The 20,829-nt window shown below is 45.9% G+C and overlaps 1 protein-coding gene across 2 annotated transcripts in view; it reads left to right on the top strand.

The window, feature by feature from the left end:
- ZZEF1 (zinc finger ZZ-type and EF-hand domain containing 1) overlaps positions 1-20,829 on the top strand; it is a 1,404,152-nt gene that overhangs the window by 1,017,659 nt on the left and 365,664 nt on the right. For both annotated transcript variants that reach the window (XM_069226690.1, XM_069226689.1), the window contains exon 44: positions 2,157-2,276. In XM_069226690.1, the coding sequence (XP_069082791.1) occupies positions 2,157-2,276 (120 nt within the window). The remainder of the gene's footprint in view (positions 1-2,156; positions 2,277-20,829) is intronic.

Genomic DNA, 20,829 nt, shown 5'->3' with positions numbered 1-20,829 from the left:
CTGCATACTAGTGTGTATAAGTTGTGTATTACTTACCTCCTAAGGGAGTATAGTCTCTATGATATTTTGGTATTTGTATCTCCAAAATAAAGTACCTTTTTTTTGTAACTCTGAGTATTTCCTTCATGTGTGTGAGTAGTGTGTGACTACAGTGGTATTGCATGAGCTTTGCATGTCTCCAAGATAAGCCTTGGATGCTCATCCACGGCTGCCTGTAGAGAGCCTGGCTAATAAGGGATAACTGGACCTAGTATAAGGTGTAAATACCATAGGTACCCACTACAAACCAGGCCAGCGTCCTACAAAAGGGCATAACTGTCAACTGATAATGCCCAAAAGGAGTGGAGAGTGCAGATTTTTCTTTTGCATAAGAGGTCAGACTTATCTGCCAGTAGCCTGATGTGAGATCAGATGTACTAAGTTATTTGGCTGCCTCTAACCTGTCAATTAGCTCATCAGCCCTAGGAATGGGGTGTGCATGTGTTTTCGTTACAGCTTCGAGACCCCTACAATCCACACAAAACCTAATTTCTTTCTTTCCACCGTGGGAATTAGAAGTGGGGATTAAAACCACTGGGCTGGCCCAGAGACTTTCAGAGTGCTCAATGACTCCAAATTCCAGCATCTTGCTGACTTCAGCTTTGATGCTTTCTTTGACATGGTTAGAGTGTCTGTAACTTTTGTTTTTGATAGATAAGCCATCATTTAGCTGGGAAACTTGTAATGATCAGTGTTCAGCACATACATTTAAAATGGCTTCCCTGTTCACTTACCATGTCTCAGAATAGACAGAGACATAGCAGGGGCATATCTGCTCATGCATATATGCCCTCACATAAATGAATGCACCCTGCCATTAGGGGTGACTTACATCTGGCACATGCAGTGATAGGGGACCTGACACACAGGGGTGTGTGACAGGTCGTGCTTTCAATTTAGCCTGCACCAACACACTTAGGAGGTCATTCTAACCTTGGCGGTCCAAGACCGCCAGGGCTAAAATGACGGGGGCACCGCCAACAGGCTGGCGGTGCCCCGCTGGGCATTCTGACCGCGGCGGTTTGACCGCGGTCAGAAGTGGAAAACCGGCGGTCTCCCGCCGGTTTTCTGCTGCCCATTTGAATCCTCCATGGCGGCGCAGCTCGCTGCGCCGCCATGGGGATTCTGACAGCCCATACCGCCATCCTGTTCCTGGCGGTTCGCCCGCCAGGAACAGGATGGCGGTATGGGTTGTCGTGGGGCCCCTGGGGGCCCCTGCAGTGCCCATGCCAATGGCATGGGCACTGCAGGGGGCCCCGTAAGAGGGCCCCACAAAGAATTTCACTGTCTGCATTGCAGACAGTGAAATTCGCGACGGGTGCCACTGCACCCGTCGCACCTTCCCATGGAGCCGGCGTCCTCGTGGGAAGGTAGTTTTGCACTGGGCTGGCGGGCGGCCTTTTGGCGGTCGCCCGCCAGCCCAGTGCAAAACCCAGAATACCCTCAGCGGTCTTCCGACCGCAGAGCGGTATTTTGGAGGGGGAAGTCTGGCGGGCGGCCTCCGCCGCCCGCCAGACTTAGAATCACCCCCTTAGTTTGCAATGGCAGCACTGTGTGGGTTTGGTGAGGGGTCCCTGAGGGTGGGACAATTGGTGCTCCAGCACTCAGAAATCTTCCTTAGCACCCCAGGTCCAAGGTACCAGGGATACCATTTACTAGCGACTTACAGTGGTAGCTAAAGAGTTAGCCAAATGTGCAAAACTGTTGTGCACTTTTGGGGAAGAGATCTGGCACTGGAGACATGGTTAGCAGGGACCCAGTGCACTAGCAGTCAAAGTCACATCAGAAACAAGGCAAAAAAGTGGGGGCTAACCATTTAAAAAGGGTGTTTTCCTACATGGTGTGTAAATTGAAGACACCCATTAAGCATTTTCTTTTGAAAATTGTCTCTTCTGAGTTATTGATTAATTTATCTGACATTATTATAGTTAGCCATCTTGTGAAAAGTTTAAAAAGAGTAGGTTATTGGCTAGCATAGCTCTATTTTTTAGTTATGATTAGTCCTTGTTCTTTGTTATGGTTTAGTCTCTAAGTTAATCTGCAAGTCTTTGGTAAACATACATTGTGACTGTTAAGGCGTTTACCTATAACTTTATATTTCATATGTTTGTGACTAGAGTCTTGGATTTGAAGGGATCCAAGAAGCCTTTCTTCAAACTGGATTGCTGAAGCTGCTGGTGAAGAAATGTAGCAAAGGCACTGGCTTTAGTAAAACATGGCTTCTCCGTGACTTAGAGGTAAGTTGGGGGAGAACCCATTACTTCGTTTACATCACAATCTTGTATGTAATTTAGCTATATACTCCATTATTCAAACAATAAGTAATAGTGGAATTGATTGGGGTGGTATCACAAGAAAGATTCAAAGACAATCAATAGTATGCTTTCATTTTATCTTTCTATGTATTAGGTGTTTTAACTTGCAAGGCAGCAACTGTACATGTGTTTCAATAAGTTATCAGCCTCGTCAGTTAAGTATGCATGCTCAGATTGGAGTGAGCAGTCTGCTTTTCCTGTGTGGTAGGAAAGGGGAGGAAACAACCTGTATTTTTATTCCCATGTTTGGCATTTTTTTGTTAAACTAGACATTGGGGTTTCTAGGGATGACTGAAGGAGTTGGCTGATTTAATTAGGCAGGTCTCAGTTTGGGTACAGCATGCAGTGGCTGATTGCACGGTGCCTGTCATTATCATCTAAGTCCAATGTATTCAGTGAACTGCTACTCCAGTTTTCACAGATTTTGTGTTTTTGTTGTATCAGTATTTGAACAACCTGTGGAGGAAAGCTCAGTTCTGCAGTATTGTGTTTATGTTCTTAAAAATGTCTTGTTAGCTTTTGAAACCTAGATGCCACTATATGTGGGTCTCACCACATGCAAGATTGAGAAATCTTTAGTCAGTGTTGCTCCATATTTACTTAACATTAGCTAACTCTATTTAACTCCTAGTAGATACTTCCACCCAGAGATTCCTGACCTTTTAAATTCCTCCAGGTACCAGACTAGAGACAGAATTTTTTCAGCAGTTACTCCTGCGTGCCAGATGGTGATGCCATCAGTCTCCATGTCAGCTTACATCTGCCTCTGAAAATTACAGCACAGAGCCTGTATGCAGGCATCAGTTCCTTCATTTCCATGTTCCTCAACGTGGACCCAGAGCTCTGCTCTGTAACATTTTGCTGGTGTCTTACTGAACTCAAGACATTTTTTCGGACAGGTTGCTGCAAGAGTATCTCCCCCAAAGACTTCATCTTGCTGCAGCTGAAGGAAGCAGGGTCAGTTACAGACTTGCACGTCTGATCATGGTGTCTAGAGTCTAAGTGTGATTCACAGTCCTTTAACAAATACTTCTGAAAGCCATCTCTGAGTACAAGAAGTGAGAAAGGTCATTCTGCAAGAACCAAGACTATACCCCCGCCCCTGCTCCAAATCCCAAAATCCGCTCCCTGCTCCAGGTTATTATTCTCTGGTAAGTCGAAGACAAAGATGAAAGGCAATTCTTGCCAGAACCGTGAGAGGTTCAAATGGAATTCTTCTTCCTCCTCTCACTCCCAGTCTGGAAAGAAGTTGCATAGTCGGTATGTAAATGATCCGACTCTATCTTCTCACTCGAACCTTATCTAGAGGCTGATCCTAACATGCCCCAAATTTCCCAGTCCTCCTTTGACCTAGCAGTAAGCAGAGGCCTTAAAGGAGGCCATGCTGCAGCTCTTCCAGGTGATTCTGGATCCTTATAAAGTGCATTAGGGCTTCATAGATTCACCAGCACCCCATGGCTGACCAGCAAGGCCGACCCCAACACTAGCCGACTCATTTGGGCTCTCATCTGGCCCCCAGCAGTCACCGACCCATACCTCCACACCTGCACCAAAGGCCACATTGGTTCTCACTGCTCTACAGGCAAGGTTTCAACTCCAACAAAAGAACATTTTGGATCCAGGACGAAAATTCATCCCAAGCCTGGTTAGAGCCTCGTTACGAAATAACTAAGACCCTGTTTATGGTCTGAGATGACTCCCAAGCAGGGTCACCACCTCAATGCCAGTACAGTACAGTACAGCTGGAGACTAGAGACTTTGGGCCTCATTACACAAGTGTGGCGATCTGAGGATCGCCACACATTTGTGTTGACGGTTGGACCGCCACACTCCATTCGGTCTGACTGTCCATTTATAATTTTGGCGGGCGGACCCGTCTAAAGCCCGCCGTTCCCGCCAGGATCATAGATCCCGACAGGGTGACGGAGGTCGGGCTTGTACCCAGCCATGGCGACTCTGAACAAAGCGCTGCCTGCCTGAGTACAAAAAAACTTCGCACTTGTATAGCGCACTACTCACCCGTTAGGGTCTCAAGGCGCTGTACGCATACCGCTGTGGAACCCCTCCTGGCTTTTCCCTGTGAGGCGCCCACTCCTGGGCAACCCCCAGGGTGAAGCCAGGTATCCAAGGGCTGTCAGGGCCGTTGTGGAGATTAAGCAAGCTATTGCCCATAGTTACAGAGTGGGACCCATTAATTAAATTAGGCACTGAGGCGAAAATTATCTGGTCCAAGGGAATTGAGCCCAAGACCCGCCGAGGGGGGAATTGAATCCTGGTCCCGGTCAAGATCTCTGCATCAGGGTCTGCCACTCTAACCATTGTGCCACACTTCTCCACAGTGCAACCCCACTTTCCGGCAGCCTTTTTATGGCGTGGACCCACCATGAAAAGGCTGACGGAAAGCCAGTGCCATGGGCCACAGAGGGGGCCCCTGCACTGCCCATGCTCATTGCATGGGGAGTGCAGAGGCTCCCTTACCCACCACCCAGGTACTTTGCAGACAGTGCGCATTCTGAGGGTGTTGGTCAGCCCCCTCTGCGCTGCGGTATAGGACTCAGCTCCCCCAAAGGGAGCTGAGTCCTATACCGTAGCACTATTCCCGCTGGACTGACTGGCAGGAATGCTCTATTACAGTGTTCCTGCCGGTCAGCCCAGCTGGACCATTGTAATAGGGCGGGGAGTGGGGGAGAACGCCACTGGTATGACGGTGGCATCCTCAGAGCAGCATTGGGGGTCGGCTGGTCTGACCGCCAGTGTCGTAATCAGGCACTTTGGCCCTCATTTTGAGAATGGTGGTAAAAGGCCCCTACCGCTGCAGCGACGGCTGCCAAATTATGACCACATCCGGATTTCCGCCACAAGAAGGGCAGAAATCTGGCTGTGGCCATGCTGGCGGATGGTGTTAAGGTGGCGCTGCTACCACCAGAAGTGCTACGCCAGTAGACCGCTGCCAGAAGTATTACGTCAGATAATACGGCCTGGCGGTGTTCTGCTGGTGAGCGCTGCTGGCGGTAGCAGTGCCCTGTCCCATCCCCTGCCGGAAGACCTCCTGGATGCAGGTAAGTCAGATTTCCGACATGGGGCGGTTGTTGTGTGTATGTGGGGGTGTGTGCATGAATGTATGGGTGTGTGCGGAATGCAAATGTGTGTGTAGTGTTTGCGTGTGAGTGCATGTGTAAGAATGTGTGTATGAATGGAAATGTGAATGCATGTCTGCGTGTCAGTGTGAATGTTTGTAGGGATGTGTGCGTGAATGAATGGACATGTGTGTATGAATGCGTGTATGCCTGTGTGTGAATGCGTGGTGTGTGCCTGCGAGCTTGCGTGTATGGGGGGGACTGGAAGGGGAGACCGTGGATGGAGGGGGGCATCTGGGGAGTGTTGGAAGGAATTCCCTATCACTGGTACGGCCTATCAGCATGGTTTTCATGGCGTTACGAACGCCACGAAAACCATTGCGGAAGGCAAGGTTAAAATGCTGTTGGTGGTACAGTAGCGGCGCCGGGGTGGAGATTGTTATCTCCGGCCCGGGGGCTGCTACAGCCATGGCGGTCGGTGTGGTATATTGGCAGGTTGGCTTCTGCCAACCCGTCAATGTCATAATGTGGCGGTATGTACCGCCAGCCTTTTGGCGGTACTACTGCCACATTTACACCGACCGCTGGTGTCATAATGACCTCTTTATCTGGATCTGATTCAGACACTGTCTAGGGTCTTCAGAACATTCCTCATGATACAGATTATGAAAAGTATTCATATACTCGTCCTTCCCTACACTGGGGAAGTGTTTTGCTTTCACTTATCTTATGACCGAGCTGAATGCACGTCATAAGTGGAATTCACTTCTTAGTTTAAAGAAGACATTTATTATTACTTCACCACGAGGTTCCTGAGAGAAGAGATTAGTAGGTTGGAGGCACACGTTTAAAAGTAGTCACAGCAATGAAAGGAAAATATATCAAAGTACTTCTCAATTGCAATGTACACAGCACATTTATGTGATTATATTATAGCGTATCTTCAAAGCAAATAATAAAAGTCAAAATTCATCACCGTAGGGCCTATCACTGCTCTTCATCTTTCTTATCCCTGCAAGTTGATGACTCCTGTTCAACTGCGAGAAAGGAATTTTCTACCCATACGGGAGGTCAGGTAGCTGACGTCCGCTCTTGACTGAAGTCTTGGAAAATTCCCCCTGCTGCTGCACAGGGACACCCCTTATAATGAAAATGCCTGCTAACAGGCCTTTCCTCTAATAGTCAAAACATGCTGGCACCGTAGATCAGAGTTGGGGAAAAAAACAAGCCGTTGGAGGTTGGCCAGATCTCCTAAAGCCCGTTCCTTCGCAAGGCTGGGTAGAGAGGAAAAAAACAAAAATATATGCTCTCTTATCACGCTAGGGTTCGGTGATAACAAAATACGAAAAACACAGCTTGGTCTACCATGTGGAAAAACACAGCTCATCTGCAATGTCTCAACTGCAATGTCTAATGCCACGATAAAGCCCATAGGCAGCTAAACTGAATACAGAATGTAATGTCTAATGCCACGTTAAAGCCAATAGGCAGCTAACCTAAATACAAAATGTAATGTCTAATGCCACGTTAAAGCCAATAGGCAGCTAAACTGAATAAAACATGTAATGTGCTACTGGTGAACATTGAACAACTAATATGCGCAGTGGTGAAACACAAAGTCAGTGGTCAAAGACAATGGCATAACATATCCACCCTCTGACCAATGACTTTTGTTTACATCTCTCTTATTTCAACCAACAACAAAAAACATTATAAGCAAATCAGATTTGAATGATAAAAGCAATCACTGTAAAGCAATGGAAGTGGATTAACGTATTGATCTCATAACCTTTCAAATCAGATACACCTACAATGAAAAGATTGAAGCTTATATTCTCTAATTTGGATAATAACTGATTGAATAATGTCTCTAAAATAGCAAGTTGATGTAGCATGAGTTCTACTCATGTAAAGGTACACGGTCCACCTGAAAGGTTTGCTGGAATGTAAGTGAAAGTCAGGTTTCCATGCAAAAAAAAAGACGGTTAACTGGCAATGTTGCTTAGTTCCAGTGGAAGAATGTAATCAAACAAGTTGACAAACTTTATATTGCTCCCATGTAGAACTTGCACCGAAGGCGGCAGTTGCGCAAAATGGATCCATGGGGTTTGTACTTTAATCAATCAGGTTCAGGTTGGGTTTGCGGTACCTTCCCTGACCCCACACGCAAAGACCCGAAGGGAGACCTCACAGCACATTCATAGTCAGTGGCGAGTCGTAGTAGGATCTGCAAAAGAAAAAAGTATGACTTTTCTTGCAAATAACATTTGTCATCTGAAATGTGCCCTCCTTTCTTTTTTCCTTGTTTTATAATCAGCAGGACGTTATTGGGGCCCTTTATGATTTTTGCAGGTTCTGGAGGGTCATTTGGGGATTCAACCCACACCTTAGCACTGAGGTTTGCATCTGCTTCCCTCTTTCCTTGCACTTTCAGAAGGGCTGGGGCAGACTCCTTCCTTACCAAATCTCCATTCACTGCACTTATGACAAGTTGGGCAATTCTGTCTCCAATCTGTATGAATGAATCAGATTCTCTTCTGGTTATCAGAATAACTTGGATTTCGACTTGGTAATCTGCAGCAATCACTCCCCCTAAAACCTGATCAATTTGCCATATCTGTCCTGGTAACTTTCCTCTCCCCAACTGATCTTTGACTGTTTGTGGGACAGATCTCTGTTGTGTGTGCCGACAAATAGGACATTGCAAAATCACAGTTTTTATCAAATCTAAGGGAATGTGCATCTCTTTAATCTCTGGCCACCTGTAAGTGGCTTTTTTTTCCAGATGTCCACATTTCTGGTGCGCCCACTTAGTCATCCCCGCCAAGTCAGAATTCTGTGTTGACACTTCTGTCTTAGAAATTTTGGCAATTCACCATCCTCTGAATATATGAGCCAGTTATGTACAAGACATATGTAAAACCAAATGGCTAATCCATTGGCAGTGAACCAAGAATCAGTGTAAAAATGACATGTCTCACGCAGCTCTTGCTTTAAAGTCTGACACAAATTGTACAGCTCTGCATATTGGTTACTTTTTCCCTCTCCTGTGGTAGACAACAACTTTTCAGTAACTGGATTGTATAACACTGCTTTCCATTGTCTTTTAGTATCCATGCATTTCAATGAATCATTAGTCAAACAAACACGCTTTTTATCCTCGGGGGACAAGAATTCAAATGGTGGACTCAATTTCACTGGTGACTCTTTTACCTGTGGTATCTTCTGCACTCTCTCCTCATCCTGTAAAGGGGCTTGTGACACATGTTCATGTAGGGCTGTAGTGCCTGTAGGTCCTACTTGAGCCCTGTTTTGTATGTACTAGATCCAAAGTATGATACTAGCCTCTTGTGCCTGTCCTATACTGTGAGATTTAGGTGAACTCTTCACCCACTGCATGATTGATAGTTCAGGTTTCAGAATTACATTATCATTGAATGTAATTTGCTCAGTATTCACTAGAGCCCAATAACAAGTCAAAAGCTGTTTTTCAAAAGGAGTACAGCGCTCCACAAAGTCAGATAGTTTTCTAATCCAAAGCCCCATGGGCACCCTTGTACACCCCTGTTTCTGCCACATACTCAAGGTGGCATCAGTGTTTCCCTCTTGCACTGCGCACAAATCTAAAGTCTGTTGAATTATTTCATTTGCCAAATCAAAAGCACGCAGCTGCTTCTCACTCCATTCAAACTCATCTTTTTTCCTAGTTACTTTGTACCAAATTGTTAAGATTTTACTTAGATGAGGGTTATAGTATTTCCAAAAATCAAACAAGCTTATGAAACTCGGTGTCTCTTGCTTAGCGCAAATAGTAAGAAACTCTAAAATCTTTTGTTTTACCTGTGACAACATCTGTCTATTTTCTGGATTCCACTGAATTCCCAGAAACTGCACATTTTGCGACAGTACCTCTGCCTTGTCTGAATTCATTTTACACATCGTACTTTGCAAAAGTGGTCTGAATATAACATTCTCAACTTCGTGCTCAGAGTAATCTTTTAAGGAATGCACATCAACTCCTGCCAAAAACTGTGGGCTGCTCTGTGCACGGAGATCTACACTCTGCTCATGAGACTCACACTGGCCCCCACCTTTTTTAACCACCTCATTACTGGAATGTGAAAAGCCAGATTCTCCTGTAACAGCTTTATAAATTTCAGTTTTATCTTGCAACAATTTGTTCTGGCTAATTTGCTCACGTAAATTCTTATTTTCATGTTCTAACTGTTTACATCTCTCATGCATTTTTCTGTAAGCAGACAAAAGTATCCAAACCCTTCTGTCAAGAAAAAAAGGAACATCATTTCTTTCAAAAAGCACATTTTTTTAAGTATGAAAACGCTTTTGCTTTATCCAAGCACTCATCCCAAGACTTAGAAAGTCCTGATAAACAAGAAAACATGTTTCTCACAGCACCATAAGGCAGTTTAACTTCACATGAACTTTCAAACATGGTCTGCGTGCTTCTTTAATTCTCTAAACAACAAAAACAATTACACTTTTAAATCGTGCACCTCCAATCTCCAATTCGACTCCCAGACTGACGACTCACGACAAAATGTTTTGCTTTCACTTACCTTATGACCGAGCTGACAAAACTTCTCTGGAATGCACTTCTTAGTTTAAAGAAGACATTTATTATTACTTCACCACGAGGTCCCTGAGAGAATAGATTAGTAGGTTGCAGGCACACGTTTAAAAGTAGTCACAGCAATTAAAGGAAAATATATCAAAGTACTTCTCAATTGCAATGTACACAGCAAATATATGTGATTATGTTATAACATAACTTCAAAGCAAAGAATAAAAGTCCAAATTCATCACCGTAGGACCTATCACTGCTCTTCATCTTTCTTATGCCTGCAAGTTGATGACTCCTGTTCAACTGCGAGAAAGAGATTTTCCACCCATACGGGAGGTCAGGCAGCTGACGTCCGCTCCTGACTGAAGTCTTGGAAAATTCCCCCTGCTACTGCCCAGGAACACTCCTTATAATGAAAAAGCCTGCTAATAGGCCTTTCCTCTAGTAGTCAAAACATGCTGGCACCATAGATCAGAGTTGGGAAAAAAACAAGCTGTTAGAGGTTGGCCAGATCTCCTAAAGCCCGTTCCTTCCCAAGGCTGGGTAGAGAGGAAAAAACCAAAATATACGCTCTCTTATCACGCTAGGGTTCGGTGATAACAAAATACGAAAAATACAGCTTGGTCTACCATGTGGAAAAACACAGCTCATCTGCAATGTCTAACGCCTCGATAAAGCCCATAGGAAGCTAAACAGAATACAGAATGTAATGTCTAATGCCACGTTAAAGCCAATAGGCAGCTAACCTAATTACAAAATGTAATGTCTAATGCCACGTTAAAGCCAATAGGCAGCTAAACTGAATACAACATGTAATGTGCTACTGGTGAACATTGAACAACTAATATGCGCAGTGGTGAAACACAAAGTCAGTGGTCAAACACAATTAATGGTATAATAGGAAGGCAGTGTGTTAGTTACCTGGATACTTCATTGAGGCAGCGTTAGACTACCCACTGCTGGTTCCCCCACACAGGAGAGTGCTGTAGTAGTCTTTAGAGCCATAGAAATGGTGGAACTTCAGTTGCATTCTGTAGGAACAGTGGTAAATCTGTGATCAGATGTTTTGCAGAAATGGGTCTGCTACTTCAGAGCCCTTGCTGCACCTTTATGAGGCTTTAACAGACATTTTAATGGAAACCTGGTCTAAGCTTGGTCTTGGGCCACTGGTGAATTGCCCTGGAGCTAGGCTTCATAGCCCTGACACTAGCATCCCTGTCTTTCTAATTGAGCACCCAACTTCTGAGAGCTTGGTGGCTCAGTCTTATACCAGCAAAGTCAATCCTAAAGCATTACCCAGTGCCCTACCAGACAGGGAATCAAGTATATAACAAATAGTAATGAATGGAATGATTGAATTAAACTTAGCCACTTATTCAGGACTGCATCCCATTGCATCATTATTTTGCCCTCCATGCAAACTCAATTTGCACCCAGGCATATGCAAATCAGTCTTGACCCTGCTCCAGTACTAACTGTCCAGCCCTAACTGCCAGGCCTTGTCATCCCTGAAACACAACACCAGCAACCCAAGACTGGTTTTGTCCTTATTAGTGTTCATCAGTTGGGTTCCTGTGGCATAGTGTGCATGGTACCCATGCCTGGGCATGCCCATCCCAATTAAGGCTTCTCACTGAAGTATACAAAAAAGTGATGGATTAAATGGTTAAATTAATACAGACACTGGTAAGTACTCGGGCCGCATCCCAGTTCATTGTTGTATTGCATATCATGCCAGTTCAGTTTGGACCCAGCCATGCAAATTAGCCAAGATCCTCTTCCAGTAGGGCCACTCCAGCCCAAACTGCTAGGTCCTCCCTGAACACGAACACAAGCACCTCAAGACCGGTTTCATCCTTATAAAAGCTCATCATTTGGCTATAGCCAGTGTGATGCCTTAAGTTCCCACTTAAGGCATCACACTGAAGTATACGAAAAAGTGATGATCGGAACCCAGAATTAGTCTCAGGTACTGGTAATGACCTGTAACCCCATCCCAGCCCATCGTTATATTGCACACTGTCACCTCAGTTTGGATCCAGCCATATGCAGTCAGTTTTGATCATGCTCCAATAGAAACAGTCCAGCCTGAACTGCTAGGCTAGGTCCTCCCTTAACCTGAACACAAGCAACCTAAGGCCGGTTTCGTCCTTAATAGAGCCCATCAGTTTGGTGTAACTTTGTTCCAGTGGCACTGTATACCCAAGACCCATGTTGGGGTATAACTGTCCAGCTTGAGGCATCACACTGAAGTATACAAATAAGTGATGGATGGAATACTTGAATTAATCTCAGCAACTGGTAATTACTTGGGCCGCATCCCAGACTACTGTTATTTTGCACACCACGTCACCTCAGTTTGTACCCAGCTATGTGCAAATCAGTCTTGACCGTGCTCTAATAGGAACTGTCCAGCCCAAACTGCGTGGCCAGGTCCTCCTTGAACCAGAACACAAGCAACCCAAGACCGGGTTTACCCTCACTAGGGCTCATCAGTCAGGAATATTTGGTTCCAGTGGCACAGTGTGCACAGGACCCACAAGGTAACATGGCGTGTGTCGGAAAACAAGGCTTTTTGCATATGCCCCCATTTGAACTGCTGGATGCTGGTTTTCGACTCTGACAGTGCACTGGGACCCTGTTAGCAAGGCCCCAGTGCCAGTGTTCTTTCCCCTAAAAGGGCCAAATGTCCAATTGTACCCAGTTGGCAAGGACTTTAGCACCCCTCCAGGTCCCTAGTAAGTGGTACCCTGATACCCAGGGCATAGGTTCCATAAGAGCTGCATCATGTATTATGCCTACCCTAAGGGACCCACAATCAAACACATGCAGATTACCTTTGCAGGATGCGTAAAATGGTGAAAACTATTTTAATAACACAACATTGTTCACACCCTGTCCATACCCACTGCATGTAACATATGCAAGTCACCCTTATGGCAGCCCTAAGGCAGGGTGCATTATATTACTTGTGAGGGCTCATTTGCCTGAGCAAAAGTACCCCTGTGATGTCAATCTCCATTGCTAGATATTGCAAGTGATCAGGCAGCCATCTTAAGGACATGTACTAGGCACTGGTCATTGCGAGTTACCCAGCTGCATGATGGCCTCACTGAAACAAATGGTGTATGGTGTCGATCACCTCATCTTAATAGATCTGTACTGGTGCCCCTACCAGTTTGTTAGTGTGCTGGCTGACTGCCTGCCACCACAGATGACTTTCTTACTCCCCCAAGTTGAGAGCCCGCGCTCTGAGGTAAAAAACAAGGCCTCCTCCAGAGGAAGGCTATCACACCTCCTACAGCTGGACAGCTAAAGGTTTAGCCTATCAGAGCCAGGGGTCTCAAAGCCCCTGTCGCATTTGATATGCAACCCTTGTTTCTCCCCAGTCCTGGGGAATGCCACCCCCTGCCCTGATGTCCATTAGGCACCAGAGCAGGCAGGAAGTTAGTTATTCAGGAGGCGTGTTTCACTTCTAGGCTATTCACACTCCTAAAGTGGGCTACCCAAAGTTCCACCATCTTGTTTTTGGTGAAACTAGGAACTGTGGGTCAGGAATATGCTCACTCTCCACAGGAAGTAGTCATATAGGTGGCCTAGTCACCCCCACGGGTGAGTAGCACATTGGCTACTTTCCTCCATGCCCCTAAGTGCCCCTAAATTTAATACTTGGGGGTCTCATTGATCGCCAGGACTTCAGATTTTCTACTGGGAACCGAAGAAGGACAAAAGAAGAGCAGTCACCGCGAGTACAGAGAAATTAACCACTACTTGGCGCCAAACCCTGCTCTGCTGCTGGAACCTCGACAATTGCACCAATCCGATTTGTCCAAAGGTTGTGCATCCTCCCAAAGCTGTGGAGGTCTCTTCAGCGCTTCACAACCAGGCAGCATCTCCATCTCCCTTGGGGAGGGGTTTGAGGCTCTAGGAGGTCAACCCCATGTCACTGGCGAGTTTTGAGATGCTAGATCTCTATGGCGAGTTTCGAGAGGCTAGACCCTCCAGGAGCCCCCCTGCACCGATACCCTGACTACTGAGGCACTTGGGCACACCAAGGCTTGTTTGTGTCCAGCACAGACACCACCGCTGCTAAAACTTACCTGCATGTCGAGGGACGTCAGGTTAGACGAGCTCAGCATCCAGAATGGCCCTGCTGTTTTGTTTTTTTCCCTCTGCAAGTTGACCAAGAACCGTAGGAGCCTCTAACTCTAAGTGCCCAGCCAGCACCTCTGCACCCGAGCCGCACAGTCCAAGTACAAGCCTTCTTCCTGCATCTCCTTAACCTAAGAGCTCTCACGAGCTGTGCCCCACATTGGATTCTGCCGGACTTGTCCCCAAGTCCCCCTTGCAGACTGTAGTTGTGACAGGTCCTTTTAAACATGGCTACCAACACGACTAGCACCTCTGCACCTGAATACACCAGGGCAGGTAAACCCGATCTGCTGTTGGTTCTTTGGACCTTGCCCCCCAGCACGTTAAGTCCTAAAGAATACCCTCTACAACCGTTTGCAAGTATACTTAAACAGTGTATGTTTCTCCCTTAAGATTACGTTACTGCGTTCCTCAAATCTGACAACTTTGCTATTTTCACTGTTTTCTTGTAAAAATCAATAATATCTAAAGTACTTACCCAATGTCAATGATCTTGGTGTCTATATATAAAAAAGCTTTGTTATTTTTTTTAAATTGGTTTCTGATTTCTTTCTGAGTGCGTCTCATTTATTGACTATGTGCATACAACAAATGCTCAACACTCTTTTGATAAGCAGAAGCTGCTTGACCACTCTACCACAAATAGAGCACTTGGGATTATTAAAGTAAGCCCCTGTTAATCAGTAAGGATAGTCTGTACTTTTTGCATGGTATACCCCTACATTGGTACACTACATAAAAAGCCAGCTTCCTACAGTATGTAAACTAATGATGGACTGGGATGCAGCCAAAGTAATTAACAGTGAATGAAATTAATTAAAACATTCCACCCGTCAATTTGGAGTGCTTGAATTGCAATCGGTAGGAAAGAAGGTTGTTTTTATTTGCCAGTTTGGCATTGGAATTCCTGAATGCTGTGTGTCTGCTAGGGTACTGTACACACAATCCTGGAATATAGCATTGAGGGTTTACCCACTGTTTCTGAGGAAATAGGAATATGTTTTCACAAACGATCCATGATGAACAGGGCAGCACCAAATATGTATTGAGAGCCAATCTGAACAAGATAGATACTGTATGGATCACACCATTGGCACCAATGTGGTGATCTGATGGCATGCATGGATGCATGCCTCAGGATTTTCTTTGGCTGTTCAGGCATCTATTATCAATATTCCGGCTGACAACCCTCGTTTATTTGGAGAAAAAGCTGTTCTATGTTGGAATGTTTCAAAGACAGAAGTGCTATGGCCCATTCATTGTGCTTGCAACCCCCAACTCAGCAGTACATTGAGAGTTTTGAGGATTCTCTCAGGCTGATGTCTATTTCCAAAGACAGCTCTTGTAGCATATTCAGCAGCCTACACAGCCCTTTTAAGGTGCTAGATGATGTGGCAGCGGCAGAGGAGTGCAAACCCTCTTCTTCCTTGTTGCCTGCTGTGATTACAGCCAAGTCGCTCTGATTCCCCCTCCATGGTCTAGGGTAGCCGGAATGGAGCAGAAATATAGTTTTATCTACCTGGCTAGTGACCAGTTACATCAGAACAGTTGGTGCATCAGCTTGTTCAACATGGTTACACCCTCTCTTTTATGTCCTACCCTCCCCATCTGTTCTTTCTGTTTTTGTACTGACATTGGCAGACCATGCCTCCGTCCTTGCAGAGGATGTTCCGTCACTGTTGCCCAGTGGGGCCATAGAGAGAGCTCTAGAACCAGAGAGAAGTAGAGGGTGTTACTGTGAATAATTGTGTTGTGCTTAAAAAGAAGGTCTTCTCGGGCCGATATTAACCTACTACCTTTCGGCAAGTTCCAGAAACTGACTCTTGTTCAGGTCCTCTCTGCCCTGAAGTGTTACTGAACAGAGGTCTTGGACGTGCAGGGTGTACTTTTATGTGTCTGTCTTGTCTTGCCATGGGTGCTTCATTTAGTTCGTGGAGGGATCAGAACACATCTGTTCCCCTAAGTTTTTAAGAAGGTGTTGGCACCAGTTGGGACCCATCTTTATAATTTAGGAATACACAAATTCCTATGCCTAGATGTACTTAGCTGGTGAAAGCAAGGGTACCGCTGTCATTTACAAACCAACGCAGGATAACTGACTCCTTGATGTCCTGCCTAAGGTTCTCGATCAACGAGACAACATCCCATCTGTGGTAGATGCAAATTATTACCTTCATACTGGCACTCACAGTAGCTTTCAAGACCTGCCTTCCCACACAGCAACACTGGACACTCAGGGTATAATCACAATGTTTTGGATTAATTTGTGTGTTCCATTGTAAAAAGGTTCTGGTGCCTCTTTTCATTCTTGCCTCCTGCATTTTATTACTGGTTCCCTATCACTCTTTAGTGGAACCTCTGACTGTAGTGAGTTCAACATTAGCGTTAGCTTTTGGATACCTCCTTCAAGGTGTCAAAGGCCTTTTGATATCTAACCATCCAGCTAACTTTCTTGGGCATTGTCTGGATCTTGGGCTGTAAGTGTTGCACTTGGGCTCCACCTACAAGGTGGCTCAAGTATACAACAGTGCCCTTCCGTATCTGGCATTTTGATGCCTTTAATAGTGAGGCCTGCAGATTGCGGGGCCTGCAAAACCTTCCCATGATGGACCAGGTGGTCCTGCCAGGTGGAGCTAAAGACAGCAATATCATCTAGATATGCAGCACTAAATGACTCCAGTCCAGCAAGGACTCAATTCACCGACCTTTGGAAGGTGGCATGGGCCTTCTTTAAACCCAAGGGCATAGAAGTGGACTGCCCATCAGGTGTGGAGAATGCTGTGTTTTCTTTTGCTCCTGATGCCATACAAATTTGCCAGTACCCTCCAATCAAGTCAAAGGCTATCAGCTCCTCAGCTCTGGGTATGGGGTGAACATCTTTCTTGGTGACAGATCTGAGACCTCTGTAGACCACACAGGACCTCATTTAATTCTTTCCACCCTGGGTATGAGGCTTGGGGACTAAGACCACTTGGCTAGCCCGGGGTCTGTCTGATTGTTCAATAACCCCTAAATACAGCATCTTGTTGATTTCAGCTTTGATGCTCTCCTTAATTTGGTCAGACTGTCAATAGATCTTAGATTTGACAGGCGTGCTGTCTCCAGTATCCACATCATGGGTACACCAGTGTATCTGTCCAGGGATTAGGGAGAAGAGCCCTGCATACTGCTGCAGGATTTGCCTGCAGTCAGCCTGCTGTCGGGCAGTGAGGGTGTCTGAGTAGACAAATCCATCAACTGACCAATCTCTAGGATTGTAAGAGAGGAGGTCAGGGAGAGGTTCACTCTGCTTCCTGATCCTCATCAGTAACCATCAGCATGGTTACGTCAGCCCTGTCACATTATAGTTTCAGGCAGTTCACCTGGATCACCCTCTTGAGTGTCCTGCTAGTGCCCAGATCTACCGAGTAAGTGACCTCATTTTTCTTTTCAAGGACAGGGCAAGGGCTACTCCACCTGTCCGGAAGTGCCCACGGAGCCACAGGTTCCAGACCTAACACCTTCTGCCCTGGTTTGAACTCCACCAGTGCAGCCTTTTGGTCAATCCACTGCTTCTGGAGCTGTTAGCTGGCCACAAGGTTTTCGGATGGTTTCTCCATGTACTCTGCCATCCTGGAACATAAGTACATAGTCCACCACATCTTGCTTAGAATTATGGAGAGATCTCTCCCAACCCTCTTTCACAAGAGCAAGTGGTCCCCTAATAGGATGGCCAAACAGAAGTTCAAAGGGGAAAACACTACTCCCTTCTGAGGCACCTATGTCAGCGAAAAGCAAGCATGGCAAAAGGACATCCCATCTCCTTTTGAGCTTTTCAGGGAGCCCCATGATCATGCCATTCAATGTCTTATTGAACCTTACAACAAGTCCATTGGTTTGTGGATGGTTTAGTGTGGTGAACTTTTAGATCACCCCACACTCATTCCATATGTGTTTTAGGTAAGCTGACATAAGTTGGCATCTCTGTCAGAAACCACCTCCTTAGGAACCCTACTCTGGTAAAGATACCAATGAGGGCTTTGGCTACTGCAGGGGCTATAGTAGACCTAAGGGGAATTGTTTCAGGGTACCTGGTAGCATGAGCCACTACTACCAGTATATATTGGTTGCTTGAGACTGTGGATGGTTCAAGTGTATCCACTATGTCCACATCAACCCTTTCAAAGGGAACCCCAACCACTGGTAGTGGAATTAGGGGGACCTTTGGGTGGTCACCTGCCTTACCACTGGCTTGGCAGGTGACACAGGAGCTGCAAAACTCCTTTGCCTTTTGAGATATATTGGGCCAATTGAAATGGCTGACTTAGCCTATCCCACGTTTTGGTTTGGCCCAGTGCTCAGCTAGAGGGATGTCATGAGATAGTGTAAGGATGAATTCCCTGAACTGCTGTGGCACTACCACTCACCTGGTGGCACAAAGCTTGGGGTTTCTGGCCGCAGTGTACAAGAGTCCCTCCTCCTAGTAGACCCTGTGGGAGCCACTGACATCTCCCTTCTCCTGTGCAGCAGCTTGCTGCCGCAGGTCTTCAAGAGTAGGACAGGTTCTCTGTCCTAGGCACAGCTTTTCCCTAGAGGGCCGCCCTGGCCACAAGAGTTCAACATGGTAAGGTTCAGGTTCCATTGTCCCAGTTCCCTCTGGGGTGGATAATTCCTCTTTGTGAGAAGAGAGGTCTTGGACGTTTTGCTGTTTAGAAGCTGGTCTCCCAGTCTTCTTGCCCTTTCTCTTGGAGGGTTGGGCCATTATTCCAGACTCCAACACTTCTTTTTCATCCTGTGCTCGGCTCCGTGCCCTGGTTTTCAGAGACACCATCTCTGTGATTTACCAGCATGACTGCATCAGTTTCTATGCTGAGGACTCCAGTTCATTCCCTAGCAGACATTCTACTGGGATTGCTGAAGATATCACTACCTCTTTCAGGCCAGTAACCCCTCCCTCATTCTTAGGTCACCATAGCCATTGGATGGACCTTGGTTACATTATCAGCATTGGTAATTGGATATGTTTGTCTAGCCACATTCTGTCCTGGGGAAAACAGTTTTTCTGTCACCATGGTGACACTGGCATCTGTATCCCTCAAGGCTTCTACTCTAGTCCCATTAATCAAGGGATACTGTCTGTATTTGTTCATGTTAGGGAGCCAGACAGCAATAGTGGCAGCATCTACCCCACTCTCAGATACCAAAATAGCTTCAGTTTGGCCCCTGATTTGCTCTGGGCACACTGTAGATCCTAGTTGGTACACTACTAGGGGATTCTTTATGGGATAGGCCAAGTTTCCAGTTTGGTGTCCATTCTGCCTACAGTTGAAACATCAGGACTTTTGGGGATCAATGTTTTTACCTTTGTACCCATGAGTGGATGGTGAAGAGGTTTGGGGCTCACCCTCCTGAGCAGGCTTTTGGGGGCCTTTAGAAGACTCTTTACATTTGTCCTTAAGTGTCTCGTTCACTTTCCCCTGGGGAGGCTTAGTAACCCTTTTCTTTTGGTCACCCCCAGTGGAAGTCTTGGTCACTCTCGTCTTGACCGAGTGGTCTGCCTTCTTTCCCGATTCCTGGAGAGAAATGGGACCTAGGTCTACCAGATATTGATGCAACTTTTCATTAAAGAAGTTACTTAAGATGTGTTCTTTCATAAACAAATTATAGAGCCCATCATAGTCATGCACTTCACTTCCAGTTAACCAGCCGTCTAGTGTTTTTACTGAATAGTCTATGAAGTCAACCCAGAACTGGCTTGAGGTTTTGTGAGCCCCCTTGAACCTAATTCTATACTCCTCTCTGGTGAGTCCAAAGCCCTCAATCACAGTAGCCTCCATAAGGTCATAGGACTCAGCATCTGCTCCTTTGTGTGGGAGGACTCTATCCCTACACTTACCAGTAAGCAGTTCCCAAAGGAAAGGTCCCCAGTGAGACCTTTTCACTTTCCTCATTCCACAAACTCTCTCAAACGCTGTGAACTGTTTGGTGATGCCATTACCATCCTCATTCTTGGGGACAATCCCTTTGGGGATTTTAGGGTCATAGGGTTGCTCTCTGTCCCTAGGTATTAGGTTGCTGCCACCATTAATGGGCACTAAGCCCATTTCTGCCGTCTCCTTCTCTACAGCTAGGAGCTGTCTTTCAAAAGCTAGACTTTACTACTCCTTACTTAAAGAAGGTCCTCTTCACTGAGGCTGCCCTCAGTATTCCCAGAGGAATTGACTCCCCTGTGGGAGTCTCAGGTTCTGTAAGTACTCTCCTTGAAGTTAAGGGCATAGAGGCCCTGTCCTCTATTTAGTTAGATTAGGAGGCAAGAGGTCATCCTCCTGATCCCTAACTTCTTCCCTATCGGAGGGGAGGTCTCCCTCCTCAGTAGGGTGTTCCTTTGCATACACTTCCAATAGCTCCTGGAGCTGGGTCTTGGTAGGGCTGGAACCAGCTTTAATCTTTTTTAGACTGCAAAGAGACCAAAACTCTCATCTTGAGATCGAGGTAAGAGGTCAGGTCGAGTTCCGCAACCATGTCCTCTGAGCTGCCCATTATGTTACTAAAGTCGTGGATGTATTTTTAGCAACTAAGACTACTTCTAGTAGCTTCTCCCCCTAACTATGTTAAGTTTTTAAACTTTAAAAAAAGAAATGCCAAAGGTGACTTACCAAGACCCTAGCAGGACTTTTAAAAGTTT

Source organism: Pleurodeles waltl, chromosome 3_2 (genome assembly GCF_031143425.1).
Source record: "Pleurodeles waltl isolate 20211129_DDA chromosome 3_2, aPleWal1.hap1.20221129, whole genome shotgun sequence".
Classification (NCBI taxonomy): domain Eukaryota; kingdom Metazoa; phylum Chordata; class Amphibia; order Caudata; family Salamandridae; genus Pleurodeles; species Pleurodeles waltl.
This window is presented reverse-complemented; position numbering and strand designations above follow the sequence as displayed.